Genomic DNA, 16,592 nt, shown 5'->3' with positions numbered 1-16,592 from the left:
GGAGATAAGAGTCTCATAGACTTTCCTGTCCAGGCCAGCTTTGAATCATGATCCTCAGATCTCACCTCCTGAGTAGCTAGGATTATAGGCATGATTTACTGGCACCAAGAACCTTTAGTTGTTTGTCTTCGTTTTGTTGTTGTTGTTATTCAGTTGCTTTGTTGAGACAGGCTTGTTATGTACTCCAGGCTGCCTCAGTCTCTAGGTGCTTGAGATACAGGCATAGGTCACCACACCACATCCAGCTAGTTTTTTTGTTTTGTTCTGTTTCTTTACTGGGGTTTGAACTAAGGACCTTAAGTGTGCTAAGCAGATGCTGTACCCTCTGAGCAATGCTTTCAACAGAGTTATTTGTCTTCTTAATGACTTACAAAAATTAAAAAATATTGTCTCTGTAGTAATGCTTTGTTCATTATTTATGCTGTGATATAGTCTCCCAGCTTGTGGCTAGTATTTTCAAAAATCCAGGAGGGAAAAATTACCTTGGAGGAAGCAGAGACTAGAACAGATGCAACATAAAACCTCCAAAGAAATAAGAGGAAATATCACATCCGTGAGAAAGAACAAGATAATACCAAAAAAAAAAAAAAAAAGGAGTAGTCAGAAAACAAAGAATGTGAATGTAAGAGAATATTTTTAACTCTGAGAGACTTGAAGAAGAAACTTTCCAGATTGGAAAGAGAAAATTAAAAAAAAAAAGAAAGTGCAGGCTGGTTCCTGGTAGCTCATACCTATAATCCTAGCAACACAGAGAATCATGGGTAGAAGCTAGCCCAGGCAGAAAAATCTGTGAGAATCTTATCTCCAATTAACCACCAAAAAGTCAGAAATGGAACTCTAGTTCAAGTGGTAGATCACCAACCTTGAGGAAAAGAAGCTCTGGGATAGTGCCCATGACCTGAGTTCAAGCCCCAGGACTGACGCGCGCACACACACACACACACACACACACACACACACACACACACACACACACACAAGTACAAAATTTTTGTCCCAAATACTCTATGTGTCAATGGTGTTTTCTCATTAATAACCTGATAGTGATGAGTCTTATTGAAGATGTTTATTTTGTCTTCTTTTTTTTTTTTTTTTTTGGGGGGGTCCGGTTGTGAGGCCTGAACTCTGGGCCTGGGCGCTGTCCCTCAGCTCTTCAGCTCAAGGCTAGCGCTCTACCACTTGAGCCACAGCGCCACTTCCGGCTTTTTTTCTTTTTGCTTATGTGGTGCTGAGGAATCGAACCCAGGGCCTCAGGCATGCAAGGCAAGCGCTCTACCACTGAGCCACCTTCCCAGCCCTGAAGACGTTTATTTTGGTTGACAGTTCTGATCCAAGAGTGAGGGGCTGCATCTGGCAATGCCCTTGACCTTGCCAGCATGGTCCCAGGACAGCAAAGGGTACAGGGCCTCCATGGTGAGTGACAAGGAGCAGCCATGCAAAGTGTGTCTCAGTGTGTGTCTCTCTAGTCACTCCCTATTTTTTTGGTAGTATTAGAATTTTGAAATCTCCCACTTACTAGGCAAGCATCCTACCATTTGAGCCATCTCCTCAGCCCTTTTTGCTTAAGGTGTTTTACAAGTAAAGTCTTGTGAGTATGGTTTTGTGTTTATGTCCAGGCACATCTAGGCCAGGATCTTCCTATATACACTTCTTGCATAGTAGGGATGGTAAGTTGGTACCACCACACCCAGTTTTTTTATAGTTAAGATGGAGTTTTGCCAGCTTTTTGCTCCAGCTGACCTCAAACTGTAATCCTTTCAATCTCAGCTTCCCAAATAGCTAGGATTATAGGTTTGAGCCTGGCTTCTCTCCTTCTTAGTAAGCCACCAGGATTCAATCATAAGATTCTACACTGAGGACCTTATCTAATCTAATCACCAACTGAAGAATTTATCTCAACACCACAATCAGATCAAATTTCTTCCTTCCCATACCTCATCACAAGAATTCAAGGCCAACAATGTGTTTTGAAGCTTATGAACCATAGCACTTCCATTTAGGTGTCTCCCCAAAACAAGATAGAAGCTAGACAGGAAGTAAAGGCCCCAGCACAAGAGAGAAAAGGGCAGAGCAGCCTCCAGATAATGAATGGTGAAGGGAGAGGCCGCAGGAGATCTGCACAGCTGGCCTGGTCAGCAGCCACTCTCTGATGGAGCAGTCAGAAATCTATGGGGAGTAAGTTAGCAGAGTACTTGCTGTGCAAGACTCTACTAAGAGGCCATCTACACAAATGATGGGCTTCTTAAGAAGGAATGAAGGATAAGTATATAGAAATCTAAGTAGAGGGCTGGGAAGGTGGCTCAGTGGTAGAGCACTTGCCTTGCATGCCTGAGGCCCTGGGTTCGATTCCTCAGCACCACATAAGCAAAAAGAAAAAAAAAGCCGGAAGTGGCGCTGTGGCTCACGTGGTAGAGCACTAGCCTTGAGCTGAAGAGCTGAGGGATAGCGCCCAGGCCCAGAGTTCAGGCCCCACGACCGGACCCAAAAAAAAAAAAAAAGAAATCTAAGTAGAAAGTAATAAGCCCTCCCAATATTATCAATTATTTATTCCTGGAAAACACAAAGTTATGCAGGAAAACACAGCAATCATTGCATACTATGACTATTATTTATTCTGTTGTGATCACATAAAAATCTCTGCAGGATATGACAGCACAAGCAACAAAGGAGAAAGTAGATAAGTTGGACCACATCGAAACTGTAAAGTTCAGTGTAGCAGAGGATCAACAGAAGAATCAACTGAAGGAAAAGGTTACTCAAAGAATGGGAAACGTGGGGGGAGGTAGAAAACAAGGAAGGGGATTCCCATGTTCAACAAGAAATGTACTGATTACCTTACTTATGCAACTGTAACGCCTGACATAACCCTTACAATAAAATAAAATATTTTTAAAAGGAATGGGGAAAAATCATTTCCAAGAAAACATCTGACAGAAATATAGGAATTCCTAGAACTCAGTAACAAAAAAAATCTAAACCCAATTTATAAATCCAATTTATAAATGGGACTTTCATAAACATTTCTTCAAATCAACATAACCAAATACCCAATCAGCCATGTGTCCAATAAACACATGAAACAAACACTCACCATCACTAATCAGTCAGGAAGCGAAATGAAAGCCATAATGGAAACAAACAAAACCTCTCGCATCCATTAGGATAACTAGTATATAAACAAGCAAACAGAACCCAGAAATAATAATAAGCATTGGCCAGAATGGGGAGAATTTGAAATGCTGTTGGTAGGGAAATGAAATGGCACTGTCACTGTGGAAAACAGCATAGTGATTCTCCAAAGAAATAAAACAAAGACTGAGCTTTGTAGCTCACACCCGCAATCCCAGCACTTGGGAGGCTGAGGCAGGAAGAGCATACAAAAACAAGACACAAATAATAGCAATATTTTTTAACATTTAAAAACCTTTCAAATGACAGTCACAATCACATTGGCAGGATGGGTAATGGGTATGACTCAGAGAGGGGGTGTATTTGGGTGGTGTTGGAATATATGTGAAAGCTAAGTCTTCATCTTCACAGTGAGAAGTGAAAAGATAGTGCCTAAAGCTGAAGATCAAGAAACAGAGAGAGAGACAGAGACAGAGACAGAGAGAGAAGGAGAGAGAGGTGAGTTATTTAATGATGTGGCAGAGCAGACCAGAGGATTCAGCTAGGAGGAGAAAACAGTAGCCTCTAGGGAGAAGGAAATGGAGTGAATAACTTAATTTTTTGTTTTTTTTACAAAACCTTGCAAACAATTTGGATCTCTAAACTAGGTGCAACTTTAAGAATAGAAAGTAAAAAGTAACCTAAATCAAAAGCAAACTGAAAACTGCTGACCTGCTCTAGAAGGTTATATGACCAGGATGTGGGCACCCAGGGCCTGGGTCACCTTCATATCACCTTGAGGAACAGTAGCCATCATGGCTAGTATAGTCATGACTACTGCACTCCATCCCTCTCCCCAAGACAAATAGGGGCTCTCAGAGCATCTCTTTGAGAGAGAAGACACATTTGCATGGATACAGGCCCATTGTTTGCTAGCATAGCCACACATTCATGTGCATTGGAAAGTGCAATTAGCATATCAAACCTGTGATTTCATGGAGATTATGGCTTCCGATGAAGCTGAGTTTATTAAGTGAAAGGATTTAAGGAAAATCAAGTTGGCTCTTTATTTCCATGGGTTCCACATCCCTAGATTCAACCAACCATGGATAGAAAAATATGAGAAAAAAAATTGCTTCTGTATTGAACATGTACAAACTTTTTTTTCTTGTCCTTAGTCCTAAACAACACAATACAGAAACAATATACATAGCATGTACATTGTATTAGGTTTTCTAAGTAGTCTAGAAATTACTATTCAGGAGAGTATGCCCAAATTATGTGCAAATACTAAGCCATTTTACAGATGGGACTAGAACATCCAGAGTTTTCTTTTTATATTTCTCTCTCTCTCTCTCTCTTTTCTTTTTTCCAGTCCTAGGGCTTGAACTCAGGGCCTGGGCACTGTCCCTGAGCTTCATTTGCTCAAGGCCAGCACTCTACCACTGGAGCCACAGCACCACTTCTGGCTTTTTCTTTTTATGTGGTACTGAGGCATCAAACCTAGGGCTTCATGCATGCTACACAAGCACTCCACCACTAGGCCACATTCCTAGCCCCTCTTTGTTTTTTTTTTTTTTTTATTCCTGGGGCTTGAACTCAGGGCTTGGATGCTATCCCTAAGCTTTTTCCATTCATGGCTGGCACTCTACCACTTGAGCAACAGCTCTACTTCCAGCTTTCTGCTGGTTACTTGCAGATAAGAGACTCACATACTTTTCTGCCTGTCCTAGTTTTGAACCCAGTCCTCAGATCTGCTATAGCATAGCTCCTGCATAGCTAGGATAACAGGTATGAGCCATCAGCGCCTGGCTTTTCTTTTGAGATAAGGTCTCCCTATGCAGTTCAAGCTCCTCCCTAGAGGGGGAGACATGAATGGAGACTCTAAGGATGAACAAAGGCAGCTCTACAATAGTGATATAGGCAGAGGGTGAAATCTGACAAAGTCCTGCAACTTATTTCTTAGAGGTAGAGTAAGGAACAGGGCTGCTGAACCTCTGGTGATTCTGAGGCTGGACATGGAGGTGTGACAAGGGCAGGAGCCATGCTGACAGCAGCTGGAGGGTCACCTATGTCTATGTCTGGAGAACTCAGTGCACTGGGGTTTGGGAATTTTTCTCTTGAAACATATAAGCAAGTAGGGCCCATATGTTTAACTCAGCCTATGCCTCAAGATAGAGGTTGGCTCAGGACAGGGACTTGTCTGGGTGGCAAAGCCATTCTAGGCCCTTTTGTCCTGGGCTTTCTCCCTCTCCCTTTCACAGGACTTAACCAGTTTAGGTGCCTGGATAAGTCCCAGTTCATTGTTTGGGTCCAATGCTGGCTCTATCATGTCATGGCTGTGTGACCTCTCTGTCATTTACCAACTTATAAAAACAGTATGAACAAAAACCTTGCTGCCTAGAGAGGTAGGAATCGAATGGGCACAAGAAACTGAGGTACTCGGAACAGTGCCTGACTCCCATTTTAGTATACAATAAATATTAGCTATCGTTATTATTTGAAGTGGTCTTTTTAACCTTTTCCCTCACTCAAATATCATCTAATACTTGTTATATACCAAGCTTTATATTTATCCTCTGAAAACACCCTCCTCCTAGACAAAGACAGAGACAAATCCTGCTCTCTGGGATAGTTATCCAGGGTGATCCAGGCTGTGACAAATGGAAGCCAGAGACTGTGGGGACCCAGGGAAGAGTTCTAGCCTAGATGGAAGTAAGGGAAGACAGGAGACCCTCTGTTGAGGGGGCTGTGGAGGGACAGAGTAGCCTATTCTGGCAATTTGACATGAGGGTAGATCATGTAAGCAAAGGCTTCCTGGTGTTGGGAAGCCATCCTGCATTTTTGAACTGGGAATTATGTTTGGATCATAGTAACAATATAAGATTTATTGTGCTCTGAATGTATTTTTGGATGCTACTCATATACAATTTCATCTAATAGAGCCCTCAGAGCAGTCCTGTGTGACACTGGGTTAGTCAGTGTCAGTGCTCTTAATCCATTTGCTGCCTCTGAACTTCTCCATGCCCAAGTCTTAGAGCTGAAGTGAAACTTTGAGACTATTGTTTCTTCTATTTTACAGATGGGGTAACTGAGGTCAGAGGGGGACTTTCCTAAGACTGCAGAGTGGGGGAGGGGCAGAGGACTGATTCAATCCCTGGCTGCAGGAGGGTTCCATCCCAGTTCCATCCACAGTCCAGGCCTGCTTTGATCACCATGCCACAGTGGACATCATGCGGCCTGCAAAGCCCTCCAGTACTGCGTACCCAATCACCAGACTCTAGCCCACTGTCAAGTTCCTATCTTGCATTCTCTCTACCAAAATTACACCTAGTCTTCATGTGATCAGGTTCCTTCTTGCCAGTCAGTGAAATGTCACACTTTCTCTAAAAGTTACCCCATCTTCTCATACCCCAACTTATTTTTACCAGAGCAATTATAATACTCTGAAATCTGCCCCTCTCTCTCTCTTTTGCTTGCTTGCTTTTGTGTTCCTCCCAACTAAGACACAATCTCTAGGAAGGCTGAGAGGGAAGTTATCTATTTCTGTGAGGTATCATTGAGGCCTGAACTGCGTTGGACATACAAGAGGTACTCCATAAGTCTTTGTGACCATGTCATTGTTAATGATCTATCACTACTAGCCAGCGATCTCTCTGGGGCTGCACCCCAAGGATGAGATCAGAGGCTGGATACTCCTGTTGAGTGACTGGACACCCAAGGGATCATGAAAGGACTACTCAGGGTCTCTTGATTAGGTTAAATGTCTTTCCCTGTGGAGGTGCTACAGTCATGGCCACCGGCTGTCCTTTGAAGAGAGTCATGGGACTCTGGAATCTGCTGAGATTGGGTGGTTTCCAGGCCTAGGGTTCATAGTTCCTAGCCTTCCATGGTGGAGAAAGGGAAATGGAGGGAGGGGTAACCTAACGATGGGCTTGCACCTGCAAGCTGGTCCTGGTTGGTGGTCAATGCCCTCAAACCTCCTTCTGTAAAGAAGGTTGTACCATCAGTGCAGGCTCATGAGCAGGTGGCTGAAGGGTAGTCACATGCTCTGCTCTCCACAGCCCACACCATGAAGTGGGCGAGTGGGGCTGCTGTCCTCCACAGGCGGTCCCTTTGTTCCAGGGCTAGTGGAGCAAACCGAGGTTGTGGCCCCTTGCAGCTGAGATCCCTGTGGGGGACCCTCCTGGCCTTTTCTCCATCACAGTAGGCATCACCTTGTCATCCCTGTGGGCCCCTGATTGTTCCTCTGCCTTGGGCCATGGGGGAAAGACTAAATGTGAATGAACAACAGTGTTCACTGGACCCATGCCACCTGCCTCACACCCTTGCCCGCGATCGTGGGTGTAACACACAGACGCACATGGGCACTGAGAGCAGCTAGGACAGGCGCAGAGGTCCTGCCCCAAACCCCAGCTACCCGGCATCAGAATAGCTCAGGGTCCCATCCCCTAGCCCTGTGCTGCTCACCCGCACCGCACACCGCACAGGCCTGCGGCTGGCATTTCTTTTGGTGCGTCCCCCACCTCCCCCTTCAGATCAGCTTGTCGCCTCCTCCTCGAGGCCAAGGCCGCTTTCCTCGGACCTGCTTCTTTCAGGGCCAAGAGGCCTGGCCTGGCTCACCCCTCGTCTGCAGCGCCCCGCTCTCCAGCGGGCGGTGAGTGGGACCGGCGAGCGACAGCGGAGGGCGGGGGAGCAGAGGAGGCGAAGGCGGCGACGGCGGGCGGAGCGCAGGGCGGAGGCTGCGGCGGGAGGGAGCGCGCGCGCCGGCGGCGGCAGCCCAGGGCCGGGGCCGCGCGCCCAGCCTGAGCCCGCCCCGCCGCCGAGCGTCACCGAACCTGCTTGAAATGCAGCCGAGGAGCCGGGGCGGGCGGCAGCGGTGGCGGCGGCGGCGGCGGGGGCAGCGGCAGCCCCGGCGCCGCGGCGAGGACTCAGCGGGCTGAGGTTCGGCAGCGGTGCAGGGGGCGCGGGGCGCGGCGGCCGGTGCCCCGGGCCCGCCATGGGCCGCCCGGCACGGGGCGCGCTCCGGCCGCTGGTGATGCTGCTGTTCCTCCAGCATCTCGCGGCGGCGGCGGCGGCGGATCCGCTGCCTGACGGCCAAGGTGCGTTCTGCGAGTCCGGGGCCCGGCTCTGCGCCGCCAACAAAGCGCGGCCTGGAGGTCGGGGCGGGGGGCGGGGGGTGGATGGGTCGGCGCGAGGTTCCCCGGAGGAAGGCGCTTTACTGGCCCGGGCTGCGCCTGGATTTGCCCTGGCTCCTCCGCCCGCGGCTCCTCGTGCGGAGAGCTTTGCCCTGCGGGCACCGGGCTCTGGGAGGATGGGCGCGGGGCGGGGGGAGCGCCGGGCGGCGGTGAACTTTGCGGGAAGGTGGCGGTGGCGGTGGTCATTCGCGGTCTCGCAGCCTGGGGGGCTGACGAGCGCGCTCGGCCGCGCCGACCAGCGCAGCCTCGCCGCCTCCCCTCCTGACAATGCGTTTCCGAGGACCCCGGCGAGGGGCGGGGAGATGGCTGATGGAGGGGAGGGGGCGAGCCTGGGCGCCCGGCGCGCGTGTCGCGCGTGGATCGGGGCTCCCCGCGAGCGGGGTCCGCGCGGATCTCTGACTGCGGGCCATGTGTGCGGCCGAAGTGTGTCTGACGGGAGGTGTATCCAAGTCGTGTGTCACCCACTCTTAAATACGAGCTTTTCTTGCCCTGCCACCGAGAGGCCGGACACCCGAGAAACCCAGAGCCCCCACCCCTCCTCCTGGGTCAAAGGTGTCCGAAGCGCAACCTGCCCCCTCCTCCCCTCCCCACCCCGATCTCCAGTATCGTCCCTTTTCCTTCGCCACAGCGTATCCCTGGCGTCCGGGGCTGCGTGGTGGAGAGCGGGACTCGAACCTGCTGACCCACCTCACGACCCCTCCCCCCTGCCTCCGACTCCCACAGGACCGGCCAAGGAGTGCGAAGTGGATCAGTTCCGGTGTCGGAACGGGCGCTGCATCCCCTCGGTGTGGAGATGCGACGAGGACGACGACTGTTCGGACAACAGTGACGAGGACGACTGCCGTGAGTGCCCAGCCCCGGGCGCGCAGACTCGGGTGGCCGGCACAGTGCGGGGGGGCGAGGGGAGCGCCGCGCTTCGATTCCACTTGGCTGCCGCTTCCACGGGGCCACCTGCTCAAGGCCGCCCCTCTTTTCCTCGGGCGGGGTGGCTCTTAGCTACCGGCGGGGCGCCGAGCTGCAGGCGTGTCCTAGTGGAGCCTGGGGTGGAGCCCAGGGCGAGGTGCCCCGGGGCGCGCTGGGCTCCGGGGCGCAGGAACTGTGGTCGGGGACGCAGCCGTCCCTGCAAGCGTCCACCCACCGGCGACCCGGTAGCCTGCGCCCCCACCGGCCGTGCGCGTGTCTCAAAGTTCCACGCCGCTCAGGGCCGAGCCGCGCTCCTTTCCCTGCTCGGGTTTTTGTGAATGAATGGGCTCTCCGGGTCCCCTGATTGGCTGGGCAGGGACCACCCCACAGGCCTCCGTGGCCGGAGCCACCAATCGTGGAGCGGGCGGGTGTGTAGTATTCCCGCAGCCCTGGCTGTGGGGCTGTGGGGGCCCCGCCCAGGCCGCTTCGCCCGCGTGCGTCCTCGGGTTGGAAGGTGCAGGCTAGGCGCCGCCTCCCGCTGCTTTTCTGTCTAGTCACCGTGAAGACCTTTTTAAAACCATCCTCCGACCGGTCTCCCGCGCCAGCCCCGCCTCGGGGTGTGTCACGGGCCACCCGGAAGGGGGGGACCATAAGGAAGGGTTTGTTTCCTGGAAGGGGTTATAGGAACCCGAGGCGGAGCGTGAACCCTCTGCTGCTGCTGCCTTTGCTCAACGTGCTGTTTGCACAACTGAATTTAATTTCCTTCTCCTGTGAGCCGGGTTGCAGGGATCTGTGGGTGCTGAAGGCGTGAGCAGGCAGGACCCACAAGGAAGGAAGGAAGGTAATTCCAAGAACAGAAAAACGTGTCTCTTCCAGAAACACAAACCCAGGCAGTTACTCGGTTATCATTACCCAGGCCAGCAGTGTGCTAACACCGGGCACGCGGGATCAGCCCACCAGCTTGGGAGCCCTGGGGCAAGGAAGGAGAGCATTCAGGGCAGAGGCACACGCACTCACCCTGCACAGGAAGGGAGTAGCGCCACATTGCCGCAGCACACTGTCAGTTGGGTACCTGAGTTCTTTTGATTTTTTTTTTGACCAGTCAGCCTTACGTTTCACTCTGACCTAGCCTAGAGTGGGCCCTGTGACTTGACCACATTGTTTCCACGTGCCTCAGTTTCCCCACTCACCTGGCCACTTGGGCTGATCATTGGTGCCTAGTGGCCTTTCAGGACTGTGTTGAGGAATAATTCTAGAAGTGTCATTGGAAGTAATGAGACACGTGCTGCCCACTAACTACAGAACACTGGGCTAATGGTTACCTTATACAAACTCCTCTGCTCTTCTTTCTTGTACAGACCAAACACTGATACACCCAGGCTTCAGTTACTAGAGCTATGTGACTGAACTGCTAAGTAGGAGCCTGAACTTGAGCATCTGCTCCCAGAGTCCTTAGCTAATCACAATCCTGACCATGTCCTAGTTCTTCTGAAGTTATGAAAATGGCTATGGTTGGGTCAAATGCCTGGGAATTATTGTAGTGTCCTTAGAGGATGGTGTTGAGGTAGGGGTGGGCAAACAGAAACAGTTCCTGGACTGACTGCACTTTATCCCCTTGCCTGATTTTTTTGTTGTGTTTTATGGTGCTGGGTTGGGATTGAACCTGGGTGCTTGCACAGGCCAGGCAACCACTTGATTGCTGAGCTGAATCCCTACCTCCTCCTTGGCTCTTTATAACAGCAGTCTGAGAAAGTGGCTGTAAATTCAGACAGGAAGCTTTTCTTGTCATTCTGCTTTATAGATAAGGACACCGGCTTAATTTGATTTGCCTAAGAGGACACAGATTTACAGAGGTTGGTCAAGATCTCTGCCTGCATCCTAGCTTGGGCACTGACTGCTGTGGTGTGATATGGAAGGATCTAGAAGCTGGAAAGCTATATGTTAAGTGTTAGGCCTGTTGCTTTTCATCTTAGTGTGTGTGGCTCTAGGCAAGATATTGTAGTAACAGAGTGGCTTTGGATAGCCCCGGGTGGAATGGAAAGAGTGACCAATGTGAGGGTGGGGTAGAGTCATGGATAGGCATAGTTAGTGCCTATGTCATTAGCTATCAGTGGAAAGGGCTTGGCTTAGACAAGGTGATGGCAATACCTTGTCAATCAGAAAAGTCATACTAGCCTATTTCCTTATCTGCTACACAGGATAGTGGTCCAACCAACCTATGCTATATTGTAGATGAAGGCTTCTCCCAGGAAAGGTGAAGAAGAGAGGAGGAAGGAGGGTCCTCACTGCTAAGGCATTTATTTATTTATTTTTGTCCTAGAGGTTGAACTCAGACTGCTGTTGCTTGGCCTTTTCGATCACTGCGGGTGCTCTACCACTTTTGTTGAGTCACATTCATTAGTTAATTGAAGATGAGTGTCTTGAGAATTTGTCTGCCCGGGCTGGCTTTGTACCTCAATCCTCAGATCTTAGACTTCTGAGTAGCTAGGATTATAGGCGTCAACCACCATCACTTGACCCACTAAGGTCTTAATAAACCTCCTTTGCCACTAAGGCCCCCCATTCAGAGTCACCTGTCCAGATTGAGCATCACTGTTCTGTCTTCCAGGCTGCTGGCTCCTCCCTGAGCACCCTGACCTACCATTGCCACCTTCCTTGGTGCATGCTCTCTCCACTAGAGGGCCTGACCTCTCTACCTCTGGGCTACAAGTTGGGGGATGGAATTTGTAAGTAAAGTCCCTGTGAGGCAAAATGAGTTCAGGCTCCTGATGGGGCCAGAGCACAGTCCCTGAGTAATCAGAAGGCTGATGTCCTGGCAGGCTTTTTGTGTTAAGGAAGCCAAGAAAGACTTCCTGGAGGACGGAGCAGCTGAGCTAGCCCCCTGAAAACTGATAGCTAGTACCAGCTTTAAGTACCTCAGTACTTACCATTTAAAAATAGATGGCCATCTCTCTACAGTATAGAGGACAACTGAGGCTGGAAAAGTGATATGACTCTCCCATGGGTTAGATCTGGAACTCTTAACTGAGGTCTTCTAAGTCTTGATCCTTAGCTACATTGTGGATCCTTTGGAGACAGAGCTAGCAGGATGAGGAACGGAAGAGCTCTTGGGGCTTCAGTTTCCAGATCAGAGGACCTTCAAAGTGGAGGAAAGGGCTGGAAGCCAGAGGGCCAGGCCTAAGAAAGGGAAGTCTGGTGGGATTCTTGGCTGCCTGTGGACCTAGGGCACGTAGACCTGCTGGCCACTAGGTCTTGTTTTCCTGTTGCTCCTGGTGTGTGTGTGGGGATAGAAGTGGGATTCTGGTCTCTGGCCAGGCTTTTACTCCTGGAGTGATAACCATACACTGGATAGCACTGAGCATTTGCTACAGGCCAGGCACATTGCCAAGGTCTCACACTTAGCTCCCAGGGCTCCTCTAGTTTGTCAAATGGGACAACTCAGTGAGAACCTTAATCATCATCCCCAGCTTACGAAGGCTTAGAACACAAAGGAACTGTGAAACACACAACCATAGAACCTATGCCTTCTTATGTGCCCAATCTTTGGTTATATATGTGGGGAATCTTGTCATAGGTCTGGTGAGGGGCAGAGACCTTCTTTCCTTCCTACCTACACACTGGCTACATTCATTTTGTCATCTTAGAAGATCTGGTACAGGTGTTACTTCCTCTAGGAAGCCTTCCCTGTCACACCCTCCTCCCAAGCTGAGATACAGGATTTGAAATAAGAGACGTAAGGACCAAGGTTGAAATCTCAATTTGGTATAGCCTTGGATTGGACATACCTGGTTTTCCCCCCAGTTGTCACTGCCTGACCTAATAGCATGGGGTGGCAATAGTCCTTTCTTAGAGATGTGAGGACTAAGTGAGAGCCTATGCTTGGTGAACAGGAGGCAATAGGGAGGAGTCTTGGTTTCACTGAGCATCCTGGGCACCTGGCTGTAAAGGCTGTTTCCCCTACTCTTCCCAAGTTACATTGGAGCCATGCTTCCCCCACTACTTACACATGATTCTCAAGGCTCCTTCAGGAGCTGCTGGTCTTAGCCAAAGGGTTGGCAAGTTTCTGTGGAGTGGTCCCAAGTCACTCAGCCTCAGCAGGGCCTGATAGTGGCAAATAGCAGTCTGAGGAAGAACTAGGGAAGAAACAAGTCCAATAGAACTGGTTGGTCTCAATGATCAACTTAGTAGCCTGGGGCCCTAGAAGGAACAGGAACTCTTTACCCTCCTGTTTCTTTCCTCCTGACTGTACCAGAAGCCACTGTGGGTGTGCCAGAGGGCGTCAAGCTTCCCTTGATTCGAAGCCCAGGCCTGTGCCCATGGGTTGGTCCCACACGGCCATGGGAGTGTTTGCCAAACATCTTCCATTAGCCTTCCAGGGCCCTGCTGAGTCTGAGTCCCCTCTGGGAGCTCCTAGTTTCTGAGGCCTGCTAGGAGTCAGAGCTACAACTGGGCCAGAGCTGCTGGGATTCTTTCTGCCCAGCTACCTGCAGGCAGCTGAGTTGACAGCTTTGCTTCTTGGGGAAATGCTGTCATCAGGTGAAGCCAGGGAGGGACCTCCATGGGGAGGGAGAGGAGAAGAATAAGAACCTCTATGACTTGATGGAGCAGGTGTCCCTCTGGGTGAAACCTAGCAGATACTCTCCTAGTCCTGGGGAGGAGCATGGACATGCCTCCGGGTCCACAGTGTTCCAGAAAGGCCGCCCTGGAGCTGTGGGAGGGCATGAGGTATAGAGTCAGTCTGGAGGCCCCAGCTCTAAGAGGCTGATGACACCTCCCCACACATCCAGGCCATCCAGTCTCTGAAGGCCTGACAGATGCCCTTCCTGACCCTGTCCTCCAGTCCTTGAGCTACACTCTATCTCAATCTCAGATCCTTCACCTGTCAGCCTTGTGTTGGACACAGAGGAACCTTGTCTCCCTCTACAGATTTACTAGCAATAGATATTGAGTTATTGGCTGGTCCCCATGCCTGGAGCATGTTGGGCATTTTGCTGACTTTACTACTTAGAACATGTGACATATGAAAGCCGTTTTGTTGTTGTTGTTTCTTCCCATTTAAAGATGTTGCAGCACAGACTCAGAGAGGAGATGCATTTAGCCAGTAGTGCTGGATTTGCTCAGGTCCACTTCATCTAAAGCCCAGAAGCTTCCCTTATGCTTTCTATTCTGATGGTCAGGATGGTACCCAGCAATATTTCCATGGGCTGCAGATTTCTGGCTTGAAGAGTAGTCCTCCCACACAAAACCACCTTTTTCCAGCCTCAGCTGAAAAGGCTGCAGTGCTATACAGAAAGAAAAGCTGAGACCTGGTGATGTGTCCTTGATATGAGTGAACCCAGGGAGTGTCATCCCACTGCTATCCCCCCACCCTGTCTGTTGTCACGTGGCTGTGGCTGCTTCCTGGCCCCCAGTCTGTTTACTGCTCATCCTGTAGACTCCTTAGCCCCAGGCTACAGAGAGTAAAACTGAGGCCCTGGATCCAAGTGTCAGAGGGACTTCTCAGAAAGTAGAGTACTCAACTCCTGAGCTGAGTGGGACTAAAGGCTGGACAGCGTGTGTGCCTCCTTCCACCACTGCCACGCACACGCATCTGCCACAACTACCCTCACTGGTCCCCTCTGAATCATGGAGCCAAATATTCTTGGGCAGACACAGACTTCCTGAAGCACAGAGCTTTGTGCTCCAGTATGGGGACCTTAGCCTTGCCACTGCCTCTGTCAGACTCTACCTGTCTATAGACAGATGGGAGATCATTTAAAGTAATAATGTAATGTAATGTAATAATAAAAATATTAACAAGAAAGAGTTCCAGTCGGGCGCCGGTGGCTCACGCCTATAATCCCACATACTCAGAAATCTGAGATCTGAGAATCGAGGTTCAAAGCCAGCCCAGGCAGGAAAGTCCGTGAGACTCTTATCTCCAATAAACTACCAGAAAACCGGTGGCTCAAGCGGTAGAGTGCTCGTCTTGAGCTAAAGAGCGCAGGCACAGCACCCAAGCCCAGAGTTCAAGCCCCATGACTGACAAAAAAAAAAAAAAAAGGAAAGAAAGAAAGAGTTCCTGGGCACTCTCACTGCTGGAGTTTAAGTCTGGAGACTGCACTTCATAGAGGAAAGCTCCAGAAGCTAAAGTCACTTGCTTCAGGCAGGACTGAACCACTGCTACCTGTCTGCAGAGTCTGACACAAGGGAAAGGAAGAGACAGGTATTCACACATCCCAGTCACAACAACAATGCATGTGACACGTGGGTGTATTGTGCCTCCCTTCTGTAGGCATCCCAGCTGTCCCTTTCCTAGTCCCTACTAGCATATGCTGGTTTCCTCCTGAGTAGCACTAACTAGCCCCTGAAGTGCCCATGAAGCATTAGCTAGACCCCCACTCCTCTGTCCCACAGGTATTTAATTACCAGACCTGTGATTCTGCTTCTTTTCTCACAAGCTGTCTTATGTCATTGACTTCTGAGCTAGAGTGACTTTAAGCTAGAGTGGTTCCAGAGGGCCCAAGGACCTTCAGGAAAGCCTTCTCAGTCCTCACAGTGGGCCCCTCACTACTGCTCTCCCTCTGACCTCTGACCTCTATATCTGATGGGGCCCAGCTCAGGGGTCCACAGAATAGAAGAGCCAGGCCTGGCCATTTTGGGAGTGCAGAACTCAGGATAATGCCAGGCTCCGTGAATGTCCTCAGGTAACTTGGGAGAGGAGGAAGTCCTTGCAGTTCTCAGGGCCTCTAACTGCCTCCACATACTGCCTTGTGGATCATAGCAAAGCAGAAGGATAAACCACCCAAAGCCTCCTGGAAACTGCTCGTGTGAGATTCATAGAATTGGTCTTGTGATTACCATTTTGCCCTGGTCAATGGCCCTTAGGTGCCACAGGGACTTTATCTCTGACACTCTAAAGAGACTATTTCAGTTTCTAGCCATCAGCCAGTCACAACCAGTGTGACCTTTTCCAGTTTGTGCCTCTTGCGGTGTGCTTGAGAAACAGGATAGTACTGAGATAGTATTAATGGAATCTTCTTTTTGTTTTTTTTTTTTGGGGGGGGGGTCCGGTCGTGGGGCCTGAACTCTGGGTCTGGGCGCTGTCCCTTAGCTCTTCAGCTCAAGGCTAGCACTCTACCACTTGAGCCACAGCACCACTTCCGGCTTTTTTTCTTTTTGCTTATGTGATGCTGAGGAATCGAACCCAGGGCCTCAGGCATGCAAGGCAAGCGCTCTACCACTGAGCCACCTTCCCAGCCTTTATGGTATCTTCTTGATAAGAAAGTTAAAGCTCAGGGAGGCCATGGGACTTGGTAAATCTGGATCCAAAACTTACTGTTTCAGATGATGTATAAGTAATTTCATACTTGCAATAACAACAACAACAGCAATAATAATAAT

The 16,592-nt window shown here is 50.1% G+C and overlaps 1 protein-coding gene across 13 annotated transcripts in view; it reads left to right on the top strand.

Annotated features, from left to right (window-relative positions):
• Positions 1–8,101: 8,101 nt before the first annotated feature.
• The window catches only part of Lrp8 (LDL receptor related protein 8), a 71,189-nt gene continuing 62,698 nt past the window's right edge, over positions 8,102–16,592 (top strand). For all 13 annotated transcript variants that reach the window (XM_042682363.1, XM_042682377.1, XM_042682353.1 and 10 more), the window contains exons 1-2: positions 8,102–8,210; positions 9,030–9,149. In XM_042682363.1, coding sequence (XP_042538297.1) covers positions 8,108–8,210; positions 9,030–9,149 — 223 coding nt within the window. In that variant the 5' untranslated portion in view covers positions 8,102–8,107. The remainder of the gene's footprint in view (positions 8,211–9,029; positions 9,150–16,592) is intronic.

The sequence above is a fragment of the Dipodomys spectabilis genome, unplaced genomic scaffold (assembly GCF_019054845.1).
Source record: "Dipodomys spectabilis isolate Male_0828 unplaced genomic scaffold, ASM1905484v1 ptg000002l, whole genome shotgun sequence".
Taxonomy (NCBI): Eukaryota; Metazoa; Chordata; class Mammalia; order Rodentia; family Heteromyidae; genus Dipodomys; species Dipodomys spectabilis.
Note: the sequence above shows the minus strand (reverse complement) of the source record. Positions and strands in the feature narration are given on the sequence as shown.